Consider the following 13,302-nt stretch of genomic DNA (forward strand, 5'->3'; position numbering starts at 1 on the left):
TGAACTGAAGCCACCCAAATTTCCCCACAACTATGTGAGAGAAAAAGTCATGCAGAAAACAATATATTCAAGAATTTGATAATCTAAAAGTGGTTCTGCAGGGTATTGATTTGATTGATATGTTTATTGATTAGCATTCAAATATCTCAGTGAAGACAGAACAAAGATTTACCACAAAGCAAGAAAGCATGAGACAAGGCTAATCAAAAGGTATTGGCTGAAGCATTTGCTTATTACGCCAACCCTTTTAACAAAAGATCTTTTAGCATGCAGCTCCTGTACACAGGGCTCGAAGCAAATAATAAAATTCAATTCAATTCAATTTCATTTATATAGCGCCAAATCACAACAAATGTCGACTCAAGGCGCTTCATAGATACAGAGAGAAAAGCCCAACAATCATATGACCCCCTATGAGCAAGCACTTTGGCGACAGTGGGAAGGAAAAACTCCCTTTTAACAGGAAGAAACCTCCGGCAGAACCCGGCTCAGGGAGGGGCGGCCATCTGCTGCGACCGGTTGGGGTGAGAGAAGGCAAACAAGGCAAAAATCTGTTTGCCTTGTTTGCCTTGTTTGTATTGAATTATGGCCCGCACTTTTTTTTTCTTGCAAATAAAATGGTTACATTTTTAACAGTTCAATCCACTTCGTGGAATGTCCAAGGATGGTGAATTTGGGTGTGGCAAATATGGAAATTAGTATTTTATAGGGGGAGGGGGGGGGGGGGGTTATATTATGTGTCTATGACAGTGATAAGGAAAGCAGCTACCATCTGATATTTGTATTCAGATAAGCTGTATGACCCTTTACCTTGTGCTCAAACTGAATTCCTTTTTTTCCTTTTGAGATATCCTAAGCTGCCCTCATTCCCGGACCCTCCATGCTAGTATTCAGATATGCAATAAACAATGCTCTGTTTCTCTATTTATTACACATTTCTTTACCATGTTGACCTGAAGCCAACATTAGCACCCACTATTAGGAATCAATGATAAAACCTGCTCAACTAAATAGGTTTTAACAAAGAAAAAGGCACTTTAATAGAGGATATTAGGATATTAATAGAGCTCATTGTCAAAATAAAAGCAAAAAATACATAGAAAAAAACACATACAGGAAAACCTTACTGTTCTGTGCTCAGTAACACAGAAAAGCACATCTTTAAATCGCTTTTTCACAGGACAGAATAACAAATTTAAAAAGAAAAAGCGCCACCACTGTTTGCACTGTTTAGTTAAACACACAGAAATAAAGCATTAGATAAAAATCTCAATGCCAGACACTCTACAAGCAGCTATCAGACACTACCTGACAGAGCTCAGCGAAGTCAGGTTAACTGACTTTAAAGAGAGTGTTTACTTGACAGCTGATAGCAGTATCTGAGACTGATGACCTCAGATGAGAGGTGGACAGAGACAGAGTCACCGGTGTTAATTCATTGGCAGAAGGTTTTCTCTCTATCTCTCTTTCTAAGCCCCATGGCTCTTTAAACTCTTTTAATATGCTGTTGAAGGATTTTCATCATTTACATAACCCCTTATTTCCAATGGCAGAAGGCTGCTTTCAGCAGCAACAAATTACTGACGAGCTGCTGAGCACAGAGGACAATTTAAATGCCACACATGGCTTTACTCAGTCGCTCAGCCGAGGGCGAATACTACACACGTCTCTTACTTATCTGATAATTTAGCTCTATCTGCTGACAAGTGCTCCATAACACATCCGTCACACAAACTTGGTGATGATATAACACTTGCACTGCCCCCAAGTGGAGAAACAAAAAATTGAATGCCTGCTTACGCAACTACTGATTATGTTGTATGACTACTTTCGCTAAAGGAGGTAGTTCGTCTATGTGCTATAACACATACACAACAGCTGCAAAGGCATTAATATCTATATTTAAGTTAAGCTGAAAACACAAGCCGCAATTTTAATAAAACACTGTTAAATTCCATGTTGTTAAATTTACCGTAAATGCTGCGAAAAGAATGGCCTTCAAAATAAAAGCCTAGTGGGGTTTGTGTCGCGATATTACCGCTTCCGCTAGGGGAAACACGCAGGTCAAGCCTTTTATTTTGAAAGTCTCAACGGGTAGTTGACATCTGTTTGCCGTTAGCTCAACACTGGTGCTGCTGCTGCTGCTGAGCCTTGGCGGAGTATGTGTGAGTGTGTGAGTATGTGCGAGTGTGTGTGCTGATGGTGGACTGTTCCCGGTGAAAGACGCCGAACCCGGCCGCGTGAAAAATGCCTCACAGCCGCGTGTAAACGGTCGAAGCTCGCGGAGGGGAGCGAGAGAGTCAGGTGTCCGGGCGGCTAGAGAGAAAAATATGAGCAGGATGTTGCAAGTTTTAGCGTGTGGCGCCGTAGTTTTCCCCGGTCTCTTCTTCGCCTTCAGGAAGATCCTACCGTGTGTGTTCAAACACTGGAGCGATGCCGACGTGGTACTGGTCAGCGAGAGGTAACCCAGCTTAAACTCACCACTTTATACAACACAAACTCACTAACTAGCGCCCGGTGCTAGCTTACTCCCCGCTCTGTAGCTACGGACATTTTCCCTCATCCCGTTAGCTCCTTGGTGTGCTGTATTTTTTCATATATGACGGAAACTTATTTATGTTGAGTAGCCAGTGTAGTCATTTTAAGCGAAATATATTTTTCTATTTATTTCTACGTTTTTGTTGTGCTTTTTTTCCTGCAAATTGGGCTCAATAATCACGAAGAGTATTTGTAACGGTGATTTGCAGATACAGCAAATCCAAACTATGGGTCCCCTGTAGGAAAATACCACAGCAGGCTTTAAAAAGAGTCTTTGTAAGCATGATGCGCCAAGTGCTTTGTTATTTGTTTGCATGATTGCGAAATCGATGATATAATGTGCTTAAAAAGGTGCACTAACATGCATTCAATTGTGGTCCGAAGTTTACATGTACTTATCATGGCATGATTGTCATGGGGCTTTTAACGATTTTTTTGAATAGTTCTTTTTCCAACGTGGAATGGTTTTACAGCATACATCTTTAAGGACTTTAAAAAACAAGAATTGGTTGCACAGCTTTGAATCTATTTTGGGTTTTCTCCAATCCACACACACACAAAAGTATCCATACAGGTTTAAATATTATATACATACATTTACTTACACCTTTTAATAAGTGAAGATTTACAGTGTTAAATTGACAAGATCATGGTCTATTAACTTGTTAATGATCACTATTCACTACAGCTAACAGTTTCCCTTTGCAAAGGAAAAAAAAGATTCGTTTGACAGTACTTATTGGACTGACCAATACTCAGAATAGTGAGAAAGTCCAAACTATCACCCTCAGCTGATAGGAAATTGGCTAGGATGTTCAGGGACAACCCAGGAACCACCAAGGCTCAAGGCTGCCGTGAACTGGAAACTTCTGGAACAGCAGTGTCATATACTGAAATGAGTTTTATGCTGTTAAGTGACAGGGTGCTGAGCAAAAATGAAGCCCCTGCCGCAGAATCGACACCTTCAAGCTTGACTAAAGTTTGCAGCTACTCACATGGACAAGCCAAATGTCATCCATCCAGTCTTTTTGGCATATTTGTATTAGAGTCACTGGCAAGTGAAATGGCTTCTGGAGAAAAACTTTATGGTCAAATGAAATAAAGATTGAGCTATTCAGCTACAATGACAGCAACTATGTTTAGGAGTAATGCACCATTATGCTTGCTCTGTTCTGTGTGTCACTTACCAGATTTGACATCACATCATGTGGCGCTATGGCTGGTCATGCACATCTTGATTTTTTTTAACATGGTGCGTTGTACTGTGGGTGCCACAGCTGGGTTAAAGACAAGAGTCTGCAATCGTGCTGGTTTTTACTGCCATATTAATGTTCCAGTACAGAAGCTCAGAGGCGTACAAATATACAGAGGGAGATGGTGGAACAGTTTGAGAGTCAACACTTGAGTTTGTGGAAAAAACACTCAACAATGTACTTCTTCTCCTATATCAGTTCTCATGTGATGCGCTATCGTCTGAGTCGCGACACCTAGTGTTCAGGAGAATACTGCATCAGCACGTATAAAAACAAGTGAGTGTGAGACGATGTTGTGGTGGCAAGTATAGGGCTTTGGAGTTGACTTCACGCTGCAATGTATTGTGGGAGCGCGACGCCATTTTCCAGGTCCACAAATCAAAACAAACACAGTGTGTTGGAACAACGATGACAAGAAACATGCTTAAAAGCAGCTCAAAAGAAAACAGACGGTATAGATACCGATTGCCTCCAGAGGCGAAACAGCGGTACTTGAAAAAAATAGAGTGCACCGCAAATGTGGACCTATATGAAATACGGCAGTGGAGTAAAGACCCAGACAACTTACCACCACTGTCCTACCCTGATATCTTCACGTATCTTGTTAACCCTAACCCTCATGTTCGGATTTCAGAGTGCCCCATGTGTAGCGTTGGTACCCAGTCTGGATTTGTTTGATCCATTTCATAGGCAGGCTTCCCTACAGTTGTGCGAAATAATTAGCGAATCGTTACATAGCACGTATGTCTGCACAGTCACTCAATTCTATGTTTGTTTGCAATTTCTATAACCTCCGAGAGCCCCAACAATAATATTATTAAGCTATAAAGAGTGATATGTACATATATAGAACTTACTGGAGTGAAAATGTCTGGAGCACACCAACAGATATCTGGAGATGGAAGTGAACTGGATAACAGCTCGTCTCACGGTTGCTATCCAGGCTAGACGCCTTCGTTTTGTAAGGTCCGCCATATAAACTCCCTCATGTTGCTTCCAGGTTGGGAAAGAATAAAAAGGCAAACCCTTTTTAAGCTTATTCCAGCAATCGAACATTGCAGCCGACCACACAGCAAGTACGAACCCTGGCTGTTGTGTGTGCCTTCGGTCCTTTTTCGCTTGCACTTTGTTTGGACCCGGAAAATGGCGCATCAGGCCAAAATCCTGTCCACGCCCACCCCTGTGACATCACGCTCCAAAGCCCTGTACTGGGGCCTTAAAGGTGACGCATTCCAGCCTAGGAACACTAACATCTGTCAATCACGGTAGCGGTGGTAGCATCATGCTTTGGGGCTGTTTTCCTGCCAGTGGTACTGGTTCATGTAATAGTAATGACGGAGGTTTATCTACAAATTCTTCAATGTCACCTCAAACCAACTGCTAGACAGTTGAAACTTGGACACAGTTGGGTTTTCCAATAGGACAATGATCCCAAACACGTATCAAAAATGGTTTGAGATAGATAAAGCAGGTGAACATGAAGCTGCTAGAATAGCCTTCCCAAAGATAAACCTCAGCCCTAATGAAAATCTGTGGACTATGCCTAAAAGCCGGGTCAGTGCCAGGAAACCAATCAATTTAAATCAACTCCCAATTCTTCCAAAAAGAGGGATCAAATATTTAGCCAGAATTATACCAGAATCTTGTTGATGCCTACCAAAAACATCTGGTTGATGTGCACCTTCCTAAGGTGACATTTAACCATGTGGGGATATATGTATACTTTTGACCATGTGTGGATTAGAGAAAATCCTAAATTAATTCAGACTTGTGCACCCAGCTTTTGTTTTTTAAAGTCCTTAAAGATGTATGCTGTGCAGTCATTGCACCCTGGAAAAAGAAGCGTTCAAGGAAATCATTAAAAGCTCAAATTTATCATGAATTTCATCCCCATAATGATTGCATGTAAGCTTTTGACCAGAGCGTATATAAAATGGTCCGAACTACAGTGTGACTGTAATATCCACTGATAGATGAGATGAGTTTCTTTTTGCTCAATACAGAAAGCTGTCCACTATGCAGCAATTAGAAAAAATGTTTCTCCATACATAATACATCTCTCTGAAGAAAGTAATTTGTTACACTATTTGTTACATTACTTTTGCCTTACAAAGGATTTATGCTTCTGTCTCAAATCACTGGCGTAGATACGCAAACCCATGGAAACCCTACGACATAACCTACACTATGCACCTCGCTGGAGATGTAACTACATGTAGCTTGGCAGCCCACAACTAGCGCTGTCAAGTCCTCCTAAGCATTTGTCTACTTCTTTTGCTGCAGTTTGCTAATTTATCAGTGAAAGAATAATTATTTTTACCTCAATGTAAGGAATAATAATCATAGATGTCAAAATGATTGTATCTTGTCCTATTTAAGTCCTAAAAACAGTCAGTGATCACGATCGGCCTCTCTCGGTTTTTATTACCGCTATTCATTTTAAAGCTCCGTTTTTAAAACCATACGTAGTAACTACAGCCCAGCTCATGCAGCAGTAAATTAATGACTAACCTCGTATTGTGGATCGATTATCTCAGTTGTTCTCCTGACTGAAGTTTGGTCTGTTTACAACATCCTGCCATGCGATTTCTTTTGTCCCTAACCATCTGGAACCCTTAACTTAACTTTTATTGAGTGGAAAAACGTTAGCGTTCATCCTCTAGCTTCACTGTGTTTATGTTATGCTAACATTGCTGTGTTGCTAGCGATCATGTACCACATCATTATATACCAGCTAGCCCAACTTCAGTAACCCTACAAACGTCACTGCTGTTTACTTCCCTGACTTCATTTATATTGGAAGTGTTAGCAGGGCTGTACGTCTTAATTTTTTTCAGAAATCTCTGTCATGGTATATTATATTGAGATGGAAACTAGCGAGCTTAACTCCCTGCTAACTTCTAACTCTGTTAAATTTAATAAATTCTGTTTTCATGGATGCCTGGTAACTTAATTTTTACACCTGGTAAAGCAGCCATCATTTTATTACAGATTGAAGCATTTAGACAGTTTTTCAACTCTCAGTGATGCCGCATTGTTCGTTTGACTTTGGGACCTGCAGCAGAGTTTGGGCCCAAACATGACTAATAACATCAGACTTTAAGACCGGATAGTGCTATTTTATGCAGCATATGCAACAGAATAGGTTAGAGCAGTGGTCCCGAAACCCCGGGCCACAGACTGTTACCATAGCGACCAGAGAGCATTAAGGGGCAGAGTGGAGAATGTTACACTCAATTTTGTTGGCGCATTTCAGGAGGACGCCACTAAAAAAGTTAGTGAATTTGCAATTATTATTATATTTACAAAATACAACAGTTTTTGTCTTGGTCGTATCATTTTATTTTGTTGTATTTATCTGCGACACCTTAAAGCAAAAAAAGTTGAGGACCACTGTGTTAGACAGTATTCATAGACTGTTTATAAATACTAGATTTAGCTTCTGGGTCTAAAAAGTGACTTTAGTTTTTACCTCTATTTAATTTAATTAAAATGCTTTTTCACTTCTTTTTGGTTTAGTTTTTATAATAACTCTGGTTTAAAATGCTTAGCTTGAGTCTTCAAAAACATTTCAGTTGCCACATCCATCTTTCATATACAGTCTAGCTTTTAAATGGCATCTAGTTTCTTAAAAACAATAGCGCAGTTTTTTCAAATTAAAAAATAAAAAATTGGGGTAGTAGAAAACAATCCTTAATTACATCAGTTTCCCATTCATTACACCTTAGAATAATGCTTATCTACTGATATCCGCCAACCACAACTATGCAGCGTCAGTTCAGTTCTAGTACTTTCACTCCAATAAGTAGTCACAGAGAAATCCCAGGAAGTTACATTTTTTATTAGAGTTGAACAAGCCACATGAATGAACGATAAAATCATTACATTAGAAATGTTTTTAACTTTGGATCTCATTAGTATTAATTATAAATGTGTTTGGGGGGGGGGGGGGGGGGGCATCAGTGTGACTTGCTCACATTTGCCCAGTTCAGTTCAGCGCTCATTTGTAAGCTGTCACTCTAGCTAATCCTCTTCTGAGCTCTGGTCAGGGCCGACTGCTGAGTTAGCTATGCACTGAAATACACCGAAGCCTACTGCCGAATAACGCTTCTGCTAATTTACAAATGCTCAGCTATCGGAAAACATCGTTCTTACAAGCCACAGTGCCTGCAGGCTGTCACACTGCTCGCCCTCAACCACTAAACTGGCCTTTAATGTCTACATCTTCTGCCTGTACCATGTTTTGTATCACAGGCTTCCAAGTAGCATAAATTGGACACCTGAAGGATTTGTGTGTGTTAACACAAAACAGTTAGCTTTATTTTAACTGTAAATACAAGTTAATGGAATAAGTGTGGAAGATATGATCATCTCGGCATCGGGGTGATTTTAGAGCTCAGCAGGGACTCCAGTTCCTTCTGTTGTTTACCTCCAGCCTCTCGCTTTCCCTCTCATTTCTGTTAGCTGATTTAACACATGCGGGGCTGAACTTTTCGTGACATTACTGGACAAAGAGATGTATCAAACATTTGCTGACTATGACCTACAATCAGACATGAGCTTTAATATGCCACTTTTCCCATATGTCCTGTGCGAAAAGGTGCAGGTAAAACTCCTGTTGTGTGCTGCAAGGCACATGCCCATGGGGTGTATATACACATGGACATGTTCCCGTAGGATGTAACTTTTTTCTCTAGTTGAAGCACTTTAACTCACCTAAGTCTCAGTCACACCAGAGAAAAAATGGCAAATAATAAAACCTCAAGACTAGAAAAAAAATCAGTGGTTGCCTGGTTATTGAATTGAAATTTTGCTCTCAGCAACTGATTGCAGCACCATCAACCTCTCGGTGGCAACTTTTGGTTACACAGGTTGCCTGTTTCCGCACAACTGGGGTCTTACCTGTCCAGACTGGAGTCACTCTTGAATAGATTTGTGAAGGTTTGCAAATGTATGAATTCAGACAGATAGGCAGCACATTACAGTTGGAGTCAGTCTGCGCCAATCAACACAACCCATATGCACCCCCATTTATTTCTCCAAGGGAGGATACAATATAATTAAGCACACAAACTTGAGTTACTAAGGCTTGTGGCAAGCTGTTTACTGGAATTTAATGCCAAACAACAAGTCTTATTTTGCCCCTGCAATATGTGTGATAGTTGTCACTAGGAGTTTATTTGGAAAGAGAGGGGGAGATGTTATCAGAACAAGTGCATACCTGTAACGTCTAGGTTTGGCACAGTGCTTAAATGTTTGCATATCAAGTGGCTGACCAAAATGACCGTCAAGCCACCAGGAAATGTGCTGCTCTCCTGGCTCAAACTCAAGATTTTCCATATACGCAGCCAGTGACATTCCAGCATCCATTTATACAATCAAGGGGTTCTGATGGAAGAGTGGGAGAGTTCCTTCTCGCCATGAAATGCACTTTACCCTGTTTGCTTTTTTTGGTTCTGCTGTCACTTTCTTTTGCTCTGCTGCAGTGCCCATGGACCTACACATTACGTAGCCCATTTACTAGAGGAACAAAAACACCACTTCTTGCTGTCAGACGCTGTGGGTGTGTGTGTGTGTGTGAGAGAGAGAGAGCGAGAGACTGAACATGAAAGAGCAAGTAGTCCATGTGTAACAAAACAGTCAGTGCGAAGACCTGGTAACACTGAAAGGGAAGCTGAGGTTGTTCGCTGGCCTGACACAGTAGGGAAGAAAAGACAACATTACCGAACAAGGCAACAAAGCATTCTTCCCCCTTTTCCCCACTGCACGCTCCTCACCCCTTCGAACTCAACTTTTCAGCTGCAGGGGGGAGAGAGGGGGTTATTGGCGGACACACAATGAATTGGCTGTATGAACTGAGTCTTGTGACAGAGTATGAGACCATACAGCCTTAGAAGGCAGTAAAGCCGGTGTGAGGGGATTGAGTTTGTGGTGGAAAGAGAGAAGAAGGCCTGTTAAGTTTTCCTAGCTCAGACCTGTGGTTTCTGTACTTGCGTGTCACATGGCTATTGTTCACTTGCTGATGCCGGTATCATGGCCGTGGTCCCACGCCGTAAACCTTGGTTTGAGCTGACTGCAGGTTCAAGCAGGAAACCACAAATACTCTCTTTGTTTCTCAGCACTGCCATTTGTGAGTGCACTGTTTAAAAAAAAAATGAAAGAAAGCAGTCTTTTGACCTTCTAAAACTAGCCTGAGTATGTCTGGGTGCAAACTGTAATCACTTACTCACTCAGACTAAGAGAGTTTGGTGCTTTGTGGCTGTATGTGTAATACCTTGGTGGATCTATGGGAACTCACTATCAATTCACGTTAAAAGGTGTGCTATCATCATAATCATGACCCCCAAAAAATGCACGAATGGCATTTTTTGCTTCCCTTTTCAACTTCATCCACTTAAAAAATGACTTGGCTTCTGAAAAGTCAAGTACTCTTTTTAGAGGCAACCAGAGATGATACCTGTGGATGCAGAAAAGTCCTGTAGAAGTCTATGGATAAAAAGGCCCTTGCCTTTGACCTCTGTTAACACTTTTCTGATGATGCGACTCATTCTGAGGAACTGTTTCTGATCCTATACATTACTAAGTCGACTAGCATAAGGTTGCTATTGCACAAATGTTCAAATGGGAGTAGAAGGTTCTGTGGATGGCTTACTGGCAAAGAGCTAATTAATAAACCAAGACTCAGCCAGTTCATTTCAGTACTAACAAATCTTATCTACCCAAAGCATCAGGTTTAGAAATTAGTAGTAAACTAATGGAACAGTGTAAGTGCAGGTTTCAGTGTTTCTCTCCAGAAATAGCAAAGTGTTTTTGAGAGGAAAAGGAGAATTGATATATTTCTGATATAAGGGCGAACTCTTCTGTTTGAAGTTGCTGGGGAGCTGTCTGGATAAATCTGACAGCTCTGGTGAGATTCAGGATTCATCCAGCAACATATTAATAACTAGCCTTATGTTATTACTCAGCTCATCTCAGACTTTCTGTTGGCCCATTATGAAAGCATTAGCAGGGACTTTTTATAGAGTAACAACAGTTTGTCCCTCATCTTACAGTTTATATTAATCTAAGATTAATTCTGTAGCTGGACACAATGCAGAAGATATTTTTGTCAACTACTCCACCTTAAACCATTCGAGTATTATTGTCAGTAACTGCTTTTTTCCCCTCAGAAATACTTTGGACAGAACCAGTATATCATCTTAAGATGTCAACTTGTTAGCCTTAAACTACTAACTTCTTAATCAGATAGACTTTGTAAATCCCATTTTTCATGCATGCCTTTATGTTAAACTTTATTGTAACACCCGGGAGAACAGCCATGGCCTGATGGTTTTAGTGTTTGTTTGCCTTTGGAAACTGAAGGAGTTTATGAGAAACCAATAAGCTTGGTTAAACAGTCAGCGGACTTATATCTTAAAGGATAAATAATTAAATTAGTCAATAAATCTTAGTAAACTCTATAACACTGCATTAGTAAAGGCTAGATCTTTGCCATACCTCAATATAATTACTGTTAATATATGTACATGTGATTAATTTTTGCTGGAAAATTTAACATGAAAAGTCCATAGCCAAGAATTTGTGCAGTGTTAAGTACCCCAGTTCTCAAGAAATATGTAATCAGTTTTCCTTGGTAGTTCGCTCAGGCCTCTCATCTATTATTTACAAGGGCTAAGTAATTATCCCACTTGTAGCTTCAGAAGATATTCAATTTAAGGAGGTCCAGTTAGAGACGATTTCAACAACTGGGTGTCAAATAAAAGTGCAGTTCAACAGTATTTCAGTGTTATTAATTTTCGCAATGATGTGAAGGATACTTTAATAATATTAAAACCATAAATAAAATAATAATAATAATAATAAAATTATAGTAAAATGTTCTTTTTCCTTAACTACATTTCACATGCACATAGGGGTGTGCTATAGAAACGATATAAATTTGGCCAACGATAGAGATTTTGACTATACCGCTCTATTGCGATAGCGCATGTTGATGATGTCATCAAGCTGCGCCTGTTTTGGTCGAAAGCATCGCAGCGGCTACAACCATTATCATCTGCAAATTATGCCGGGCGACAGTCATAGATTTGATCAGCTGGAAAACTCAGAACATGGGTTATGTAACTGTAAGAAGTTACAGTTCATGTGTTTCCTGTGTACATACGTCTGTTGGGTGGTGGGGGGGAAACATAGGCAGACAAAACACACATAGCCTGGTAGTATGTGTTTGTCTCCTGATGAGTAGGTGGAGATGTAAAACAGGTCCATCGGGAAAATCAGTCAACAATGCGCTGTGTTAGATGGGCGGCTGTCTGTCGTGGCCGCAGTGACTGCTGGGGAATAAAGGACATGTTTTGTCATTTCAAAGCAGCTTAGTGTCAGTGCTGCCAAGTTGGAGAGCATCCAGGGAACGAGCTTCTCTGAGCAAAAGTCATTCATAGTTTGAAAAAAAAAAACCCACACACAAAAATTTAATTGGTGAAATAATCCAGCTTTCTGTTTAAATTGGACAAAATAAATCTGTTGAACCAAGAGAAAAAAATCCATTTCTCTGTGATTGTTCACTCATCAAGGTCACATCACAGCCACTATTATTAATAATGTTGTAATGAAGTTGCTATAAACGTAAGCAAATAATTATAAAACATAAGTCAGATCTCAGTGTAGGAGTTAACTGTTTCATAGGTGCGAGGCCGGTGACTGTTGTGCATGCCTTTCTCCACTCCAAGTGACACTTCAAATAAAGATGTACCAAGTTCTCCTATGTCACAGGTCTGTTTATAGATGAGGAAAGTTGAAGCCAAGTACTGCTAATCCCATCACGGTACACTGATCTTAAGCGGCTCACCTGAAGCAGCACTTGTGTAAAACTGACCTGTATTTGTTGGGCTAGACCTATTAATCACATTGAAAACACACATAATTTGACTTGGATTGAAGTAATTTGTTAAATTTTCTTGTAACATGCAGTTTTACCAGCTCAGATCTGAGTGAATTTTATTTGACCCAATAATTTCCCACATGGCTTCACAAAAAACTAAGCCAACACCTGCCTTTTTATTTTGAGTTTATTCATAATTGTAGCAAAGATCAAACTTTAAAACTACACGATGATAATAATAGGGAGTGTAGTAACACAAATATTAACTTTTGTATTACATTGGTGTAATCTTCTAAGCAAAGTGCTTATAGAAACAAGTCTTGGCACTAGGCAGTCATCTTGGCAGCACCTCTGGGCAGTTCTTTAGGTAATTAGTGTTGAGCCCCGGGAGAGACATAACTTCATTTTCAGTGGTAACCAATTAAATCTCAAAACCATTTCACAAGTATGCTGAAATTTCCCCAGAATAAGTTTTTGAAACTTTTTATCCATGTAGGTTTTACTTAATGACACTGCTGCTTTGTAGCTTCATTAGTGGCTCAATCCAGACGGCTGATGCAATCAAGCTCTGTAGCCAACAGGACTGAACAGTTGCTATAGTAATACACCTTATCCAATAGTTGGTGAAGA

At 40.2% G+C, this 13,302-nt stretch overlaps 1 protein-coding gene across 2 annotated transcripts in view; it reads left to right on the plus strand.

Annotated features, from left to right (window-relative positions):
• The first annotated feature begins 2,098 nt into the window (after nucleotides 1-2,098).
• The window catches only part of tlcd3a (TLC domain containing 3A), a 41,746-nt gene continuing 30,542 nt past the window's right edge, over nucleotides 2,099-13,302 (plus strand). For both annotated transcript variants that reach the window (XR_014876347.1, XM_085173925.1), the window contains exon 1: nucleotides 2,099-2,461. Coding sequence is in view for 1 of the 2 variants with exons in the window: in XM_085173925.1 (XP_085030051.1) it covers nucleotides 2,331-2,461 (131 nt within the window). In the remaining variant the exon portion in view is untranslated. The remainder of the gene's footprint in view (nucleotides 2,462-13,302) is intronic.

The sequence above is a fragment of the Neolamprologus multifasciatus genome, chromosome 10 (genome assembly GCF_963576455.1).
Source record: "Neolamprologus multifasciatus chromosome 10, fNeoMul1.2, whole genome shotgun sequence".
NCBI classification, from domain to species: domain Eukaryota; kingdom Metazoa; phylum Chordata; class Actinopteri; order Cichliformes; family Cichlidae; genus Neolamprologus; species Neolamprologus multifasciatus.